Source organism: Acipenser ruthenus, chromosome 28 (genome assembly GCF_902713425.1).
Source record: "Acipenser ruthenus chromosome 28, fAciRut3.2 maternal haplotype, whole genome shotgun sequence".
Classification (NCBI taxonomy): Eukaryota; Metazoa; Chordata; class Actinopteri; order Acipenseriformes; family Acipenseridae; genus Acipenser; species Acipenser ruthenus.
The window spans coordinates 13,815,574-13,836,047 of record NC_081216.1 but is presented as its reverse complement, the minus strand read 5'-3'; the positions used below and the strand labels follow the sequence as shown (position 1 = coordinate 13,836,047).

General features: G+C 46.7%; 1 protein-coding gene across 1 annotated transcript in view; it reads left to right on the top strand.

Annotated features, from left to right (window-relative positions):
• Positions 1 to 1,273: 1,273 nt before the first annotated feature.
• The window catches only part of LOC117434507 (1-aminocyclopropane-1-carboxylate synthase-like protein 1), a 34,763-nt gene continuing 15,562 nt past the window's right edge, over positions 1,274 to 20,474 (top strand). Inside the window, exons 1-8 of the mRNA XM_059002775.1 lie at positions 1,274 to 1,648; positions 5,118 to 5,319; positions 7,955 to 8,520; positions 9,585 to 9,644; positions 15,661 to 15,731; positions 16,689 to 16,758; positions 18,376 to 18,442; positions 18,794 to 18,891. Coding sequence (XP_058858758.1) covers positions 1,274 to 1,648; positions 5,118 to 5,319; positions 7,955 to 8,520; positions 9,585 to 9,644; positions 15,661 to 15,731; positions 16,689 to 16,758; positions 18,376 to 18,442; positions 18,794 to 18,891 — 1,509 coding nt within the window. The remainder of the gene's footprint in view (positions 1,649 to 5,117; positions 5,320 to 7,954; positions 8,521 to 9,584; positions 9,645 to 15,660; positions 15,732 to 16,688; positions 16,759 to 18,375; positions 18,443 to 18,793; positions 18,892 to 20,474) is intronic.

Below are 20,474 nucleotides of genomic sequence, written 5' to 3'. Positions count from 1 at the left end.
TTATGCTAATCGGGTGCCAGAACGAACAGCTATCCCATTGGTCCCCAGCCGTACACTAGGACCAATGGGCACACACAATCAACAGCCAATGACAGGGACCAGGGAGCACCATGCGTGCAGGATAGCTCGGACAGCCACAGGGACAGAGCGAACCCGCAACTACAGGTAATACAGACGGGGGGGGAGAGGAACACAATACGGCGGCATTAACAGCACAGACAGTAGAAACAAGAGGGAATACAGTACGCAAACAATACACAGATCGCTACACTACCCCCACCTTAGCCTTTTTGCCCCCAAAAAGTTCACAGGGTTCCATGCAGCATATGACCGTGATCGGCAACCTCCACCCCTGAAACACAGACCCCCTCCCTGCATGTCCGGTTTTCCCTCTAAGGGCTTTGGTGGGTGAGCTGGCGGGTGGTGCTGTACGGAAGGCAATTTGCTCTCCTCGGCGGCGGCGGCGCTCTCCCAGGCGGCGGCGGCAACGGCGGTCTCTCAGGCGGTGGCGGCGGCGGCGGCGCTCTCTCAGGCAGCGGCGGCAGCAACAGCGCTCTCTCAGGCGGCGGCGGCAACGGCGCTCTCTCAGGCGGCGGCGGCAACGGCGCTCTCTCAGGCGGTGGCAGCAACGGCGCTCTCTCAGGTGGCGGCGGCGCTCTCTCAGGTGGCGGCGGCGCTCTCTCAGGTGGCGGCGGTGCTCTCTCAGGCGGCGGCGGCGGCGCTCTCTCAGGTGGCGGCGGTGCTCTCTCAGGTGGCGGCGGTGCTCTCTCAGGCGGCGGCGGCGGCAGCGCTCTCTCAGGCAGCGGCGGCAGCAACAGCGCTCTCTCAGGCGGCGGCGGCGGCGACGGCGCTCTCTCAGGCGGCGACGGCTGCAGCAACAGCAACAGCGCTCTCTCAGGCGGCGGCGGCGGCGGCAACGGCGCTCTCTCAGGCAACGGCGCTCTCTCAGGCGGCAGCAGGGGCGGCGATGCTCTCTCAGGCAACGGCGCTCTCTCAGGTGGCGGCAGGGGCGGCGGCGCTCTCTCAGGCGGCGGCGGCTGCAGCAACAGCGCTCTCTCAGGCGGCGGCGGCGGCGCTCTCTCAGGCGGCGGCGGTGGTGGCAACGGCGCTCTCTCAGGCAACGGCAGGGGCGGCGATGCTCTCTCAGGCAACGGCGGTCTCTCAGGTGGCGGCAGGGGCGGCGGCGCTCTCTCAGGCGGCGGCGGCTGCAGCAACAGCGCTCTCTCAGGCGGCGGCGGCGGCGGCGCTCTCTCAGGCGGCGGCAGGGGCGGCGATGCTCTCTCAGGCAACGGCGCTCTCTCAGGTGGCGGCAGCGCTCTCTCAGGCAGCGGCGGTGGCGGCAACAGCGCTCTCTCAGGCAGCGGCGGCGGCGCTCTCTCAGGAGGCGGCAGCGGCGGCAGTGGCAACGGTGCTCTCTCAGGCGGCGGCGGCAGGTCTCCCATCTCATACACTGGAGATGGTCCAGGCTCCCTCGTTAACCTCCTCGAACGACCACCCCTCCTCCGCTTTTGTTTTCTGGCAGGCAGTAGGTCCCCTTCCTCCTGGAAGGGGCAGCACGCCACTTGGTGCCCGATTTCTCCCCGCAAGCAAGGCACCAGCCTTGCTCCTCCAAGCCACCAAGGAGATCCTCCAGTTCGCCATCCCACCGGTTCCGTGACGGCTCTGGGTCGTACCACATCCACTGGTCCATCTCTGTCTTCTATCTGCTCCTGCTCAACGCTGAGTTAATTCTTGTTTTTATCACACTACTGACACCAGTGTAACAAAACAGGATTAATGTGCAGCCCTTATAAGGACTCCCTGGAAGCAATCACACTGCGATGATTTGGCGACAGAGAGAAGACCAAACAGACACACTCCTTGCCAGCTCAAGCACTTTATTAACACAGAGCCCAAAGGGTATCTGCTGAACACAGTAAAGCAGAGGGGGTCACTACAGAGAAGCGTCCCCCCTCTCACAGTGGCCACAGGCCCTCACCCCCCCCCCCCCCCCCCAAACCACCACCGTGTCCCCTATGTTTGCACAAGCATACACCACCCCCAATCCCTCCCCACATTTATAAAAGCCCCCCCTCAATGTTTAATTACCCCTTTTATTCCAGTTAACAGCTACCCATGATCCTGTGCGTTATGCAACTAATTTGCATAGCGCCCCCCGTGCACGTCACAATAATAATAATAATAATAAATGAATACCTACATAAATAATAAAATACACACAAGGGGTGAGCACCTGTCATAAAGTGAAACAGGGCTTGAACCACGACATGAAGCTGTTCTCTGATTGCTCAGTTGTGTAGCTGTCGCGCGACGAATTCGCAAAAATAGGACCAGGTTCTCCTTTTTTTCATCGCTCGCGTTGGAATTTGTGTCGCGGTGACGTCGCTTGTCGTGTCACTCTTTGGTGTGAAGGGTGCTATTGAAAAGCATAGGTTTTATTGATTTTCTCGCGTCGCTTGTCGTGTCACTCTTTGGTGTGAAGGGTGCAATTGAAAAGCATAGGTTTTATTGATTTTCTCGCGTCGTTTTGTCGTGTCACTCTTTGGTGTGAAGGGTGCTACTGAAAAGCATAGGTTTTATTGATTTTCTCGCGTCGCTTGTCGTGTCACTCTTTGGTGTGAAGGGTGCAATTGAAAAGCATAGGTTTTATTGATTTTCTCGCGTCGCTTGTCGTGTCACTCTTTGGTGTGAAGGGTGCTATTGAAAAGCATAGGTTTTATTGATTTTCTCGCGTCGCTTTGTCGTGTCACTCTTTGGTGTGAAGGGTGCTACTGAAAAGCATAGGTTTTATTGATTTTCTCGCGTCGCTTTGTCGTGTCACTCTTTGGTGTGAAGGGTGCTACTGAAAAGCATAGGTTTTATTGATTTTCTTGCGTCGCTTTGTCGTGTCGCTCTTCGTGTCGCGTCTGGTGTGTAAGGGCCTTTAGGGTTAGGACAATATTATATAAAAAGAAGCTGAATTTAGTACAATAGTTAAATTAATCAGGATTTGTGAGATTAATTAAAATGTTTTGCTCAGCTTTAGACATAAAATGTTAACAGTAATGAACAACCATAGTTCACATAGTGTGTTTTTTTTTTTTATTATTATTACAATAATAATAATATAATATAAAATAATATTCTTTTCAGTTGCTAAAATCTCAAGTCCTTTGTACTTTTTTTTTTATAGTCGGAAGTGTTCTAATTTGAATGCAAGTTGTGCCTTTTTGTTTAAATATTATGCACAACTGTGCTTTTAGTTATTGGATCTTCTGTTAAAAAAGCAACTAATGTGTGTTCTTTATTTAAAAAAATAAAACGACAATGCATCGATTATCGTTGATAAATGCCTATACGATAATTGAATAAGAAATTAGGTTGCCTATTGCACTACTACCCATCACACTGTGGCCTGTGAGGCTGTGAAAACACACAGCACTCTTTCAGTTTGTACATGTGGTACAGTGCTTTAGCAAGCGTGTTGGTGCTTTTTAATTCTGTTTTTGTAAGAATTGTTGAAAACCATTCTTCAAATGTTCCCCTTCCACCTCCTCGTGAGAGTTGCCTTTTACTTTCCTGTTTAATTATAGTCTGAAAGGAAGCTGCTGTATCTATAACTACAGTGTAAAGGGTTGGCAAGTTGGGTTTAATAGTGGTGTCAGGGATTCTTCTGAGGATACAGTACTTTCATTATTCCACGAATAAACCACCAACCCCCAGGCTATCCTCGTGAGTGAAATAACCACAGCACTCGTTGAACATTGAATATTCTGTTGAAGGATAATCCAGGGCTGCAGGATGTTCGCGCCCACAAAGGTGATTCCCCAACACCTTTGTTTTTAAGACAAAAGTTGTTGCCACTCAAAAAAACACTCAATGACGTTGTTTGAAAAGTATTTTTGCTAAATTATATTAGCAATGCTAATTAAGATTTTTTTTTAATTACTTATTCCTAAATTTGTAAAAAAAAAAAAAAAAAAAAAAAATCACTCAAAGCGAGGCATATTTAAAATGTTTCCAATAAACAAATAAAGAAAGAAATGTTTGATTTTAAAACAGTGCTATGTCTAAAATATCCTCTTTGTAACCCACAATAATGCTCACACAGGCGTCTCTATGACCCCCCCCCCCCCTTCGAAAGGACTGTAGTCTGTGCCCCGTAGACTTTGGACATTCTGCTACCCTGGGATAATCATGGAAAAGAAAGTAGGTTCAAAACTATATTTAACAGCTGGTATCAAAGAATTACTTTCCTTAGATCAAGTGCAGCGCTACTTAGCAATGCAGTGTACTTTGGAACAGTATGATCTGAGAATGAATGCAAGATAGATTCCAAAAAGAAAAATATTCACTTAGGTCAACCAAATATGGAAAAGTTATTTGATGCTAGATAGCTCTACACTTGTGTAAAAAATGTTATACATTTTTGTAATACTGTAAACCCATAAATATTTGCGACCGAAATATTTGACGAATCTCACCCATAAAAAAATTGGCGACCTGTTGCAATATACAAACTATGTATTGTTAGTGGAATTTGATATTAGTGCCAAAAATGTTTGCGTTTTTTCTTCATAAGCGAAAAATGCATAATAAAAGGCTTGCAAATATTTATGGCTTTACTGTATTTAATTTCTTGTTTAATGTCTTAGCAAACAAATTTAACACACAAAACAATCTACTAAATAATGTTTTGTAATCTGAAGGTGTTTAACAGACTTACTAATGTCTTTCTCAGCCTTCTAAAAAAACTCCTAAAAGCTGTATTTCTGAAGTGAAGTGCTTCCTCTGCTAAGGGAGTGTAGGCTGACTGTTCTTTCAGAAGCAGACCCAGGCTGGAGAAGGACATTTTTGCTGGAATAGTTTGCAAGTGAGGTAAATAATTCTAAGCAGAAACAACAGCACTGAACTAACTTTCTTGGCTTACAAATGAAATGTTAGGGTCATTCCGCGTGAAACCAATTCCAGTGAACTAATACAGAACATATTTGTGGCCTCCATTAGACTTACTGTTTTGCACACTGATGCAGTTTTATATGTTTCTCAGCAGGACCTAAATGGAAGTGGGCCCTGTCCCCCTTCTTGCCTGCAGGCCTATTGCCAGGACAATAGCTGTGGGGGAGGAGAGTTAGTAGCCACTCCCTACCCCAGCCAAGCCTCTTTTTGAAACTGTGCCGGTTGAGGTTTTGTTGTGTAATGTGAAGTGGCTGTTCAGTATTGCCTTTGGACTTGCAGCTTGTGCTAGGCAGGTCCGAAGTCCTGTACAGCTAGAGAATTCAGACAGAGGAGGATTCCATAGACTCAGACGTGACACTCGGGTCTCACACTCAGACAAACGTAAGTGAGACTTTAAGATTTGTATGTGGTAGCCCCCTACCACCTTGTTATGTCCTCTTTACTGGTCTCAGGGCACCTAGAACCCCATTACCATGCAGCTAGGAGCCAGAAAGATTGTCTTGGGATGGATATCTGGCAGTCTGTGCCTCACTCCATACAATTTAAATCCCCCTTGACTAAAAAATACATTTCCCGTCTATAGAAATGTATACTGTATTTTTGAAACACATGCAAGCTCTTTCATTGGGAAGCATGGGGGATGTGCAATAAAAACACTAAAGTGGTTGTAGCTACCAGATTAATGTCATATAATCTCCCAACTGTGCACTTTTATTTGGTGTGTGATATATATTTGAAATATTGTAAAGATGTATTTCTTTTAAAAAGCGATTATCTAACCAATCAGCTGCTTCCCCTATTGACTGACATCATTCTATCACCCAGAAGACACTAATTTAGTAGCTAATGGAAGCCGCGCTCCAGATAAGGTTTTGGGTCATTGAGTAATTTAATCTCCAATTTAGACACAGTGTGAGTAAAATGTACCTTGAAGTAATGAGTACTTTAAAAAAATACTGTACTTTAACACTAACCTATGGGATATGCATTATTACAGCCTTACATTTTAATTTAACTGTAATGTTACTTTCAACTACTGGACTGGAGTGTTTACGCTTCAACCTGTGTAGCTTTGAATTTGTCCTATTCTTGATGTGATTGGCTACAAAGACAACAGGGCTAGCCAGACTGGATAATGTTTGTTGGTTGATTTTACTTGTGTACAGTTTCCTAGTAACTGAAGACATTGTATCCTGGGAGATGTAGTTGTTAGTGGAAGTTTGAAAATTGCCTCCAAAATTGCTATGTGTATTTTTCTGCATGTAACTAGTGCGTGTTTCGTAAAAACGGCAGGTGCGCAGCTTATCTGGACCGCTGGTGGCAGTGTTAAATTATTCTACAGTTTTTGCACTTCAACAGAAGCCAGAGCCTTTTGGAATTCAAGTTAGTTTATTTTTCCTAATACCTAGTTTCCTTCCTTGAAGACTTGCCACGTATGCCTCTTTTCCACTGTACAACGAGCCATTAAAAGTAACACAATTTTTTTTTTAAATTAATAAATATATTAGTTGACCACTGTGTATTTCTTTAAATAGCTATTTTAAAAAAAGTGTGTTTAAAAAATGACATTATACCGTGGTATGATGATAACCACGGTATATTTTTTGACGGTTATTATACTCTCAAAGTGTAATACCATGACATCCCTAATACCGACAGCCTTGGTTAGTATTTTCTAAGCAAAGAAACCCAAATAAGCAAATAACGATTTAACATTACAAAACCCGATATCTGCTTCTGCAAGGGAACCCAGCTGTTTTGTACAGCGGTATTGGCGCTATGCTTCAGTGCAAGAGTTCCAGGGTTAGCGTCCGACCGCCTGTGAGAAGTCCCTGCTTGCAGGAACCGAGGTTCACCACAGTAAATATTGAAATAAGGGCTGTCACTTGATTCACATTTTTTTAATTTATGGGCATTAGTTGATTAACCAATAGATTAATCGGTTCATCCGTGCACATTTTTAATAAAGGTAACAATCTTATAGCGATTGTCCTGCATGTAATACATGCATGTAATATATATATATATATATTTTTTTTAAATATCCCCTTTATTTAGTAAAGGCTAAATAAATGTCAGTCGCCATCTAGAGCGTTCAGGTTATTATGGATGTTTGCTTTTTACTGCCATCAGTAACTCCATCCACAGTAATTTCTGAATGTTTGTTTTAATTTCAAATGGTGAAGCATTGAACTTGTGTTTTTGTGGTATGGCAATTTTGTTTGGCATAATTATTTACATACCATGGTTTTCTCGCCCGGTTCCTCAAAATACTTCCAAATGTGGCTTTACCTCGTTCCTTTGTTTAGAGATGCCATTTTATTAAAAATATATAACAAACGTTAAAAAAACGCTTGTCATTAACTTTATTACACCATGGACTGGATACCATTCCACACCTACTATAGCATGAACACAGAGTGCACCAATGAAGCGCCAGATCGACCGAGAATAAAACCCGCCCCAGTGTTAATCTTTCTGTTACACCAATTAGAAAAACTACTTGGAGGCAATTGCCAAACACCTTCCTTTTTATAATATCCACCCTTACTGTGGCATCACAGCAGTCAGATACGCGATGGACTACTATATATGATGATAAATTACTAAAATATGCGTTTTGGTGAAATAGTTCACGTAACTGGTTATACGTCTAGCATATTATTCAACATTTAACAACTTCTTTAGAGTTTATATGTTTAAACGTTTAAAATTCCCATCCCTAGTCTCGGCTCGTGTTCTCTGTGTGTGTGTGTGTGTGTGTGTGTCTCAGTGTGTGCTCTCCGTGTATGTGGGTCTCAGACCAGTGTTCTGTGTGTGTGTGTGTCTCAGCGCGTGTTTTGTGGTGTGTGCCACAGCGCGTGTTTTGTGTATGTATGTCTCAGCACGTGTTTTGTGTGTGTGTGTGTGTGTATGTCTCAACGCGTGTTCTGTGTGTGTGAGTGTGTGTGTGTGTATGTCTCAGTGCGTGTATTGTGTGTGTGCTCTCTCAGTGAGCCCCTCTTGTTTGCCACAGGTTTCAGTGAGAGGAACATGGCGTGCTCGTCGTGTGCCGGTGCCGGGGCCTCTAGGGGAGGCAGTGGTTTTCGAGTGGGGTCGTCTCTGGGTTCCCTGCCTCGCTTGCGGAAGCGTCGGAGGGTAGGTCCTGGACGGGAGCCGCTGGATGAGGCCCTGGTGCGTTTCCTGAGCTCGCAGCGTGCTGTGGAGGAGCGCTTCCTGGCTCTCGAGGAGTGCCGGCTGCAGTGGGAGGCCGAGGCGGAGCAGCGGAGAGCCCAGATGGAGCAGAGGAGGGCTGAGATGGAGCGCCAGCACGAGTTCCGCATGTTCAGTGTCTTCACTCACATGGTGAGCGCACTGCGGCCCGACCTCTCCCCACCACCCCTTTCCCGCAGGGGCAGAGCCAGGGAGGAGGAGGAGGAGGAGGGCAGGGGAGGACTGTACCCCCGACCGAGCAACGACCCCCCCAGGGCTAGCCCCTATCTGTCGAGCCGTGGGAACCGGATCCGAAACTTCGAGACCACATTGCAGAAGGGCTACACCATGTACCATGCTGACAAGCACGACGAGGACAAGAACCCAAGCGTATGTAAACACCACCTCGTTAGTTATCACAAAACTGGCACTATTCCAGGACACGGCTAGTCAAGCTTATTTATTTATTTTTTTTTCAAATTTTGATTTTATAACTTAATAAGCTTTAAGGGCAGTTTAGATGAATCTCCTGAGATTGGGTAATATCCAAAGACGTTTAGATATATATTTTTTTTCTTTTTTTAAAATTTAGTCGTTGCCAATTATTATTATTATTTTTCTCCCTATTTGGAATGGCCAATTATTTTATTATGCTCAGCTCACCGCTACCACCCCTGCGCTGACTTGGGAGGGCGAAGTCGAACATACACTGTCCTTCGAAGCGTGTGCCATCAGCCGACTGCTTTTTTTCACACTGCTGACTCACCATGCAGCCACCCGAGAGCTACAGCGTCGGAGGACAACGCAGCTCTCGGGCAGCTTACAGGCAAGCCGGCAGGCGCCCGGCCAGACTACAGGGGTCGCTGGTGCGCTGTAAGCCGAGGACACCCTGGCCGACCTAACCCTCCCTCCCCACGGACGACGCTCGGCCAATTGAGCGCCGCCCCCTGGGAGCTCCCGTCCTTGGTCGGAAAAGGAATAGCCTGGACTCGAACTCGTGACATCCAGACTATAGAGCGCATCCTGCACTCCATGCAAGTGCTTTTACTGGATGCGCCACTCGGGAGCCCCGACGTATAGATAGTTTGCTCAAGTTGAAAGCTACTGTTCTAGAGTAAAATATTCATTTTGTCATATTTGGTTGCACAACTTAAATGGTTAGGCATGTATTGCAAACCACAATTAATCCCCTGAAAAGTGGGGGGGACTACTGTATGTGTACCTTTCCCTCAACTAACTCTCCCGTCAATGACCTCCCAGCTCCTCTTGGTCTCATTGACAATTCTTGAATCAATTGGAATCTGGCCACATTCTGAACATGTAACCCCATCCCTGCCAAATTAAAACACATCATATTTACAACATGTAACCCCAACCCTGCCACACAGATGCATAATGAATACTTTCACCTCTTCTGCTCAGTACCAACATGATCTCCTCCTTACTCATTTCAGGGCATCATCAACTTGGGAACCAGTGAAAACAAACTGTGCTTTGATCTGCTTTCCAAACGGGTGAGTAGGCTGTTGTGGAGGTCCTCCCACTGCAGGGGGTGCTGTCTTGCAGGTCTGGGGCTCTTAACCACATTGTCACAGCGATGCAGAATACATTTTATTTACTCACCGGCATCGTTTGGGACAGGAAAATTGTGCCAATCAGAAAGCATATAAATTGACCCCTCTTTTCGTTCAATCAAGTCACATCCCTCTACCTCCCTCAATTACCACATGGTCAACCACAGGGGGTCTATTGTCCAAAAGTCCAGGGGCTGAACCAAATGGGTTTGAGGCCAAATGTTTCATTTTATACCATATTCCATAATCATCAAATAAATGCCATTCATTTGAACTGGCTAATTATTTAGCATGTAGGTCGGGGCTCAGACAGAAGCTACACTGCTGAGCACCATTTCTAAGCAGGCTGCTTCCAAATAAAAGAGGGTGAATTGCAGGATAATGCGTGTTAGGGCAAAACATCAAAAATAAACACTAAACAATATTGTCTGTAATGCAGTAACTTTAATTTACTTGTTTAATTGTTTTGTAAGTGTAGTAGTTTTTTTTGTATGCAGTTTGGTGTAAAGGCCTTGATAAATCTGGCCCATTAAGTAAACCCCTCTCTTTAAAAAGGACATATTTGATCCTGTTCTGCTGGTTATGTAAATTCCTCAGTTTGCCGTGCAGACAGCGTACATTACAGACGGCAGGCTGTGCAGATAGCGTGCCATGCAGACAGCGTGCCGTACAGACAGCATGCATTACAGACAGCATGCCGTGCAGACAGTGTGCCCTGCAGACAGCATGCATTACAGACAGCGTGCCACGCAGACAGCGTGCATTACAGACAGCGTGCATTACAGACAGCATGCATTACAGACAGTGTGCCGTGCAGACAGCATGTATTACAGACAGCATGCTTTACAGACAGCATGCATTACAGACAGCGTGCTGTGCAGACAGCATGCATTACAGACAGTGTGCCGTGCAGACAGCGTGCTGTGCAGACAGCATGCAGTACAGACAGCGTTCATTACAGACAGCGTGCCGTGCAGACAGCATGCATTACAGACAGCGTGCCGTGCAGACAGCATGCATTACAGACAGCGTGCCGTGCAGACAGCATGCATTACAGACAGCGTGCATTACAGACAGCGTGCCATGCAGACAGCATGCATTACAGACAGTGTGCTGTGCAGACAGCATGCATTACAGACAGCGTGCCGTGCAGACAGCATGCATTACAGACAGTGTGCCGTGCAGACAGCATGCATTACAGACAGCATGCATTACAGACAGCATGCCGTGCAGACAGCATGCATTACAGACAGCATGCCATGCAGACAGCATGCATTACAGACAGTGTGCCTTGCAGACAGCATGCATTACAGACAGCGTGCCGTGCAGGCAGCATGCATTACAGACAGCATGCCGTGCAGACAGTGTGCCCTGCAGACAGCATGCATTACAGACAGCGTGCCACGCAGACAGCGTGCATTACAGACAGCGTGCATTACAGACAGCATGCATTACAGACAGTGTGCCGTGCAGACAGCATGTATTACAGACAGCATGCATTACAGACAGCGTGCTGTGCAGACAGCATGCATTACAGACAGTGTGCCGTGCAGACAGCGTGCTGTGCAGACAGCATGCAGTACAGACAGCGTTCATTACAGACAGCGTGCCGTGCAGACAGCATGCATTACAGACAGCGTGCCGTGCAGACAGCATGCATTACAGACAGCGTGCCGTGCAGACAGCATGCATTACAGACAGCGTGCCGTGCAGACAGCATGCATTACAGACAGTGTGCATTACAGACAGTGTGCCATGCAGACAGCATGCATTACAGACAGTGTGCTGTGCAGACAGCATGCATTACAGACAGCGTGCCATGCAGACAGCATGCATTACAGACAGCGTGCCGTGCAGACAGCATGCATTACAGACAGCATGCATTACAGACAGCATGCCGTGCAGACAGCATGCATTACAGACAGCATGCCATGCAGACAGCATGCATTACAGACAGTGTGCCGTGCAGACAGCATGCATTACAGACAGCGTGCCGTGCAGGCAGCATGCATTACAGACAGCATGCCGTGCAGACAGTGTGCCCTGCAGACAGCATGCATTACAGACAGCATGCTTTACAGACAGCGTGCATTACAGACAGTGTGCATTACAGACAGCATGCTGTGCAGACAGCGGGCCATGCATTACAGACAGCGTGCATTACAGACAGCATGCATTACAGACAGTGTGCCGTGCAGACAGCATGCATTACAGACAGCATGCTTTACAGACAGCATGCATTACAGACAGCGTGCTGTGCAGACAGCATGCATTACAGACAGCGTGCCGTGCAGACAGCGTGCTGTGCAGACAGCATGCAGTACAGACAGCGTGCATTACAGACATCGTGCCGTGCAGACAGCGTGCTGTGCAGACAGCATGCAGTACAGACAGCGTTCATTACAGACAGCGTGCCGTGCAGACAGCATGCATTACAGACAGTGTGCCGTGCAGACAGCATGCATTACAGACAGCGTGCCGTGCAGAAAGTGTGCCGTGCAGACAGCATGCATTACAGACAGCATGCCGTGCAGACAGTGTGCCCTGCAGACAGCATGCATTACAGACAGCGTGCCACGCAGACAGCGTGCATTACAGACAGCGTGCATTACAGACAGCATGCATTACAGACAGTGTGCCGTGCAGACAGCATGTATTACAGACAGCATGCTTTACAGACAGCATGCATTACAGACAGCGTGCTGTGCAGACAGCATGCATTACAGACAGTGTGCCGTGCAGACAGCGTGCTGTGCAGACAGCATGCAGTACAGACAGCGTTCATTACAGACAGCGTGCCGTGCAGACAGCATGCATTACAGACAGCGTGCCGTGCAGACAGCATGCATTACAGACAGCGTGCCGTGCAGACAGCATGCATTACAGACAGCGTGCATTACAGACAGCGTGCCATGCAGACAGCATGCATTACAGACAGTGTGCTGTGCAGACAGCATGCATTACAGACAGCGTGCCGTGCAGACAGCATGCATTACAGACAGTGTGCCGTGCAGACAGCATGCATTACAGACAGCATGCATTACAGACAGCATGCCGTGCAGACAGCATGCATTACAGACAGCATGCCATGCAGACAGCATGCATTACAGACAGTGTGCCTTGCAGACAGCATGCATTACAGACAGCGTGCCGTGCAGGCAGCATGCATTACAGACAGCATGCCGTGCAGACAGTGTGCCCTGCAGACAGCATGCATTACAGACAGCGTGCCACGCAGACAGCGTGCATTACAGACAGCGTGCATTACAGACAGCATGCATTACAGACAGTGTGCCGTGCAGACAGCATGTATTACAGACAGCATGCATTACAGACAGCGTGCTGTGCAGACAGCATGCATTACAGACAGTGTGCCGTGCAGACAGCGTGCTGTGCAGACAGCATGCAGTACAGACAGCGTTCATTACAGACAGCGTGCCGTGCAGACAGCATGCATTACAGACAGCGTGCCGTGCAGACAGCATGCATTACAGACAGCGTGCCGTGCAGACAGCATGCATTACAGACAGCGTGCCGTGCAGACAGCATGCATTACAGACAGTGTGCATTACAGACAGTGTGCCATGCAGACAGCATGCATTACAGACAGTGTGCTGTGCAGACAGCATGCATTACAGACAGCGTGCCATGCAGACAGCATGCATTACAGACAGCGTGCCGTGCAGACAGCATGCATTACAGACAGCATGCATTACAGACAGCATGCCGTGCAGACAGCATGCATTACAGACAGCATGCCATGCAGACAGCATGCATTACAGACAGTGTGCCGTGCAGACAGCATGCATTACAGACAGCGTGCCGTGCAGGCAGCATGCATTACAGACAGCATGCCGTGCAGACAGTGTGCCCTGCAGACAGCATGCATTACAGACAGCATGCTTTACAGACAGCGTGCATTACAGACAGTGTGCATTACAGACAGCATGCTGTGCAGACAGCGGGCCATGCATTACAGACAGCGTGCATTACAGACAGCATGCATTACAGACAGTGTGCCGTGCAGACAGCATGCATTACAGACAGCATGCTTTACAGACAGCATGCATTACAGACAGCGTGCTGTGCAGACAGCATGCATTACAGACAGCGTGCCGTGCAGACAGCGTGCTGTGCAGACAGCATGCAGTACAGACAGCGTGCATTACAGACATCGTGCCGTGCAGACAGCGTGCTGTGCAGACAGCATGCAGTACAGACAGCGTTCATTACAGACAGCGTGCCGTGCAGACAGCATGCATTACAGACAGTGTGCCGTGCAGACAGCATGCATTACAGACAGCGTGCCGTGCAGAAAGTGTGCCGTGCAGACAGTATGCATTACAGACAGCATGCCGTGCAGACAGCATGCATTACAGACAGCATGCCATGCAGACAGCATGCATTACAGACAGTGTGACGTGCGGACAGCATGCATTACAGACAGCGTGCCGTGCAGGCAGCATGCATTACAGACAGCATGCCGTTCAGACAGCGTGCTTTGCAGACAGCATACAGTACAGACAGCGTGCATTACAGTCAGCGTGCCGTGCAGACAGCATACATTACAGACATCGTTCCGTGCAGACAGCGTGCCATGCAGACAGCATGCATTACAGACAGCGTGCCGTGCAGACAGCATGCATTACAGGCAGCGTGCCATGCAGGCAGCATGCATTACAGAGAGCATGCCGTGCAGACAGCGTGCCCTGCAGACAGCATGCATTACAGACAACGTGCCGTGCAGACAGCGTGCCATGCATTACAGACAGCGTGCCGCGCAGACATCATGCATTACAGACAGCATGCATTACAGACAGCATGCCGCGCAGACATCATGCCGTGGAGACAGCATGCATTACAGACAGCGTGCATTACAGACAGTGTGCCGAGCAGACAGCATGCTGTGCAGACAGCGTGCAGTACAGACAGCGTGCATTTGAGACAGCGTGCCGTGCAGACAGCATGCATTACAGACAGCGTTCCGTGCAGACAGCATGCATTACAGTCAGCATGCCGTGCAGACAGCGTGCTTTACAGACAACGTGCCGTGCAGACAGCATGCATTACAGTCAGCGTGCCGTGCAAACAGTGTACCGTGGAAACAGCATGCCGTGGAGACAGCATGCATTACAGACAGTGTGCCGCGCAGACAGCGTGCCGCACAGACAGCGTGCCGTGGAAACAGCATGCATTACAGACAGCATGCCGTGCAGATAGCATGCATTATAGACAGCGTGCCGTGCAGACAGCGTGCCATGCAGACAGCATGCATTACAGGCAGCGTGCATTACAGACAGCGTGTCGTGCAGACAGCATGCATTACAGACAGTGTGCCGTGCAGACAGCGTGCCATGCAGACAGCATGCATTACAGACAGCGTGCCATGCAGACAGCATGCATTACAGACAGTGTGCATTACAGGCAGCGTGCCGTGCTGACAGCATGCATAACATACAGCGTGCCATGCAGACAGCATGCATTACAGACAGCGTGCCTTGCAGACAGCGTGCCGTGCAGACAGCGTGCCATGCAGACAGCATGCATTACAGACAACGTTCCGTGCAGACAGCATGCATTACAGACAGCATGCAGTACAGACAGCATGCATTACAGACAGCGTGCCGTCCAGACAGCATGCATTACAGACAGAGTGCCATGCAGGCAGCATGTATTACAGACAGCGTGCATTACAGACAGCGTGGCATGCAGACATCATGCATTACAGACAGCGTGCCATGCAGACAGTATGCATTACAGACAGCCTGCCGTGCAGACAGCGTGCCATAGAGACAGCATGCATTACAGACAGTGTGCCGTGCAGACAGTGTGCCATGCAGACAGTGTGCCATGGAGACAGCATGCATTACAGACAGTGTGCCATCTAGACAGCATGCGTTACAGACAGCGTGCCGTTGTGCAGGTGGTGGAGTGAACTCGGGCTTGTCTTTTGCAGCTGACTCAGTCTGACATGTCCCAGATCGACCCTCCTTTGCTGCAGTACCCTGACTGGAAAGGACACAGTTTGTAAGTAACATACCCTGCTGGCTGTAGAATAACGCCCTTGTACATTATTGTATTAATGTTGAAATGTCCCATAACTTTTCCCGAACATTTATTTTTAAATGTGGCAGGTACCTCTTGCTTTCCCTGTCACTACTATTTTGTTAATCTAGTGATGTTTCATCTATTAAACACTTCTAAAGTTACACAAAATACTGAACCGAATTTCAGTGACAAATATATTGATACGTTTGTCACTGACTTTATTTTTAGGGGTGGGGTCTAAATACAATATCCAGTGCATTATCTGCCCCAGGAGCAACAGAGCAGTGAAGAAGACCAACTTTATTCAAATAATCGGTGGTTTTACGGCATCACTTTGTTTGAAATGGTAGCAGATTATAAAGAGGAGCATTTTTATTTAAAAGCCTGACTGCACTTGGAGCTGTGTCCAGTTCTGGTCACCACAGTACCAAAGAGACATTGTGACCCTGGAGAGAGTCCAAAGAAGAGCAACCAGACTAATCCCTGGGTTTAAATGAATGAGCTAGGAAGGTAGGCTGAAAGAACTGAATCTATTTCTCCTGGAACAAAGACAAATGGAGGACATGATTGAATTCTTTAAAACTTTAAAAGAATGACATACTTAACCTGAACTAATACTTTAAGCGCAGCACACAAACCAGGACCAGAGGACACACTTGAAAATTAAGTGGAGACAGACTTAGGACAGAGGGAATAAGACTCTTTTTCACACAGAGAGTGTTGAGAGTATGGAATGGGTTATGTAGTCATGTTGTTGAGGCAGAATCACTTGGCAAAGTTCTGCAGTCAGTCGGCATTGTACATTTTCTTATGTTCTTATGTCAATGGCATAAGTCACATTTTCTTGACTCACCTGACATTTGTTTTTAATAGATATTCAGATATTCCAGTTAGCAAATTTGATCTGTGCCACTATTAACATGTGCTTGTCCCCAGTCTGCGTGAAGAAATCGCCAGGTTTCTTACCTATTACTGCAAGGCACCGGCCCCTCTGAAAGCAGACAATGTGAGTTTGTGTTTTTACATATTAACTTGTTCCTCACTGGAGTAATAGATAACATTATGATAAAGTGCAAAAGTATCTTCCTAGTTCAGTGATTCCCAACCTGTCACCCGTGGACTACTTGTTCACGCAATCTGGCTGTCCTAGCCTTTTTGCTCCGCATAAAGGAGTGCACTGCATTCAGTATTCCTAACTCGTTGGAATGACTAAATTAAAACAAACAAACAAACAGAAAAAACATTACAACCACTATTTTAATACTTTTCATTTTCAACAATATACAACATGTGCTACAGTGTTGCCAGGGATATAGGAATATCCCTATTTCCATATTATACGTTTTTGGAGAGGCTAGCTGCATATAGTAACAGAAGTTAATGTGAAACAAAAGGAGGCTACATGTGTTCCTTGACTTGTGAACTGTACCGTAGTGATGTGATCATTTTCAGCTCCATGTTATTATATGGGTTTATTCAGCCAGGTTTATTATCTCGCAAGAGTGTATGCCAAAAGGAAATTTTAGTAACACTACTTGTGGAAATAATGCGTACAGTCTGTTCTTGATGTTGTCATATTTAACCAAAATGCTATAAATCCTATCGACTGTGTGCCACCAGTCCCATTTCATTTACACATCACAGCCCACCAGAAGTGGCATGTTACATCCTGTACACTCTCCAATCACTTTTCAATTTTAAAATTGTTGCCACCCACCTCGTCTTTGTATTCCGGTGTGTTTTTATGTACATCGAGTGAAGTTGGTGACTCAGTGAGTGCAGTAAGTTGCATTAGAAATGGATTGATTTGCTACATGAGGTAACGGTTGCGGGGACCAGCACTGGTATATACATGTACAGGATCCGAGGATGACCCAAAGCCCCAGTGCTTTATTTGTCAGGAGGTTTTATCAAACAAAACTCTTAAACCTGTAAAACTGAGACGCCATTTATCTACAAAGCATTCAGAATGTGGAAACAAAAATAAACAAAAGAAGCCAGAACTTTGCCAACAGCAACCTTCAATGTGCAAAATGACAATATTGCTTGATGAATTGGTAGTGGAGATTCAAGCCTAGAGATCTCATTGTTTACTTTCTACATTTACTTATAGATATACATTAAAAAATGTGTTTAAAAATGCTGTTGTGAAAAAATGCGTGGCAAGTGGTCCGTCTTAAAAATTCTGAACATCAAGGTGGTCCCTACATTGAAAAAGTTTGGGAACTACTGTCCTAATTTAACCAGCTTACCTGCAAAGCATATATGTATTCAGTTATTTATTTTGTTCACATACAATTATGTTTTTTTTTTTTTTATCGATTTACATTTTAGTTATTCAATGTATTGGAGTTAATCCATAACTATTAAACACTCAATAGTGCTGAATTTAAAAATATTAAGAAACTTAATACATGCAATGACAATTGACTGCCATTGAATGTATTGGGATTTGTTTAGTATTTGTAAATGTTTTGGTATGCAATGATATTGTAATTGATTCTGTTGTGCTGTCCAAATGGATGCCCCAGCAGTGCTGAGTGCAGTTCCCCCTCCCTGCCACATGGGGGCTGCCAGGAGCTGTGCCTCTGTTACAGCTGTGTTCTCTCTCCTGGCTCCACAGGTTTTGGTGGTGAATGGCTGTGGATCTCTGTTCTGCTCTCTCGCTGCAGTTCTCTGTGATCCAGAAGGTAGGCACTCTCTCCCTGTACTGCTGTGCCACATGAGTTCACCCTTTGTGCAGTGCTGTTGCTTCTGCTGATCCAGAACTTCAGAACAAACATGGAGGATGGGGAGTAGGTGGCTCTATAGTGTGCTGATTCAGAAAACCTACCAAAAAGCTGAACGAAGTAATGATGCAGTGAGGCAGTGAATCTAATTAAAAGTAAGGACAATGGATTGTGAAACCTATAATTTAGAGTTTTTACCATTTTAAATCATCCTTAATGGTAGACCTGCATGGTTTCAGTTGATTTTGCGAGTGCCTTGCCCCATACTGGTAGTGCCCTATTCCTTAGTGCACTTTCCTGTTGCTTTTTCAGATGGCATCCTGATCCCCACCCCCTTCTACGGAGTGATCACTGGGGACGTCCTTCTCTACAGCAGTGTCAGGCTGGTGCACGTGCATCTCGACAGCCAGGTACGGGCTATAACCTGGAGCTCTTTACTTTATACAGACACCCCACTAGAGGAAAGGCTGGAGCTCTTTACTTTATACAGACACCCCACTAGAGGAAAGCCTGGAGCTCTTTACTTTATACAGACACCCCACTAGAGGAAATCCTGGAGCTCTTTACTTTATACAGACACCCCACTAGAGGAAAGCCTGGAGCTCTTTACTTTATACAGACACCCCACTAGAGGAAAGCCTGGAGCTCTTTACTTTATACAGACACCCCACTAGAGGAAAGCCTGGAGCTCTTTACTTTATACAGACACCCCACTAGAGGAAAGCCTGGAGCTCTTTACTTTACCTTAAAAAAACATTACCTACCAGGGGGAATCATTTTGAATAAATCTCATCTAGCACTGTACAAAATGAGATATGAATTATTATTCATAAAACTCCACCTAGTTTTTCATGAAAGACTCTGATGTATTCCTGGCAGATAATGACTGCTTGTTTATTAGCAGCTGGGTCCTGGTAAATATTTTCACACAGTTCTGAATGCTCAGACAGACCTTAGACTCAGCTGAGGAATGTTGAAGATTGCCCTGTCTGCAGTCCGACTGCAAACATCCTGACGTTCCCACTGCCCCAGCCATTCCTAGAAGTTCCTTTATAGGGACTGAATAAAAATAACCAGACTTCATATTAGGAGGGTGTGGCGGAGTGTCCCGCCCCTATTTATTATTATTTGTATTTTTGTTTGCGGCGCAGGTAAAAGCGCTGCGTCTTTTATTACATATTTAAAAACCCAGTGAGGATGCATGGCTGATCAGCTACTGATTATTTAACTAGCTGACAGTCATGCATCCTTACCAAACGCGTGCAGACTCTGGCCGAGGGATAATAAGATAATTAACTACTAGTTAATCCCTCGGCCAGAGTATATAAACCTGCAGCTCTCTGCACTCGAGGTTGGGTGTACAGAGGAGAATACGGGGAGCGGAGAGAGCGAGCAACATTTAAAAAAACAATTGCTAAAACGTGCTGGATTATCCAGCACGACACTTACTTGTTTGTTTGTTTATTCGTTTGGCCCTCGTGCCCTTTTGTTTTGTGTTTTGTTGTTTTGTTTATTAATAAATACGCTGAGTGCCGTTGCACTCAGCTTCAACCGCCCATCCATTGTTTTGGTTTCTACTTCCTGGTCCGTGACATCACCACTGCGAGCCAGACTGCCACAGAGGGTTATATTAAAGCATAGGTTATGTATTGAAATATACAGGTTTGTCCACCAGAGATATTTAAAAGAGTTTTTTCAAAGTTAACCCTGGACAGTATTTCAAGTACAGAAACCAGGACCAGTGGATACAGCTGGCAATGAAGCAGAGACAGAGACCCTCTTTTACCCAGCGAGTGGGGAGGCCATGGCATGGGTTATTAAACCATGTTATTGATGCGAGTGGGGCGGGCATGGCATGGGTTATTAAACCATGTTATTGATGCGAGTGGGGAGTGTATGGCATGGGTTATTAAACCATGTTATTGATGCGAGTGGGGAGTGTATGGAATGGGTTATTAAACCATGTTATTGATGCGAGTGGGGAGTGTAAGGC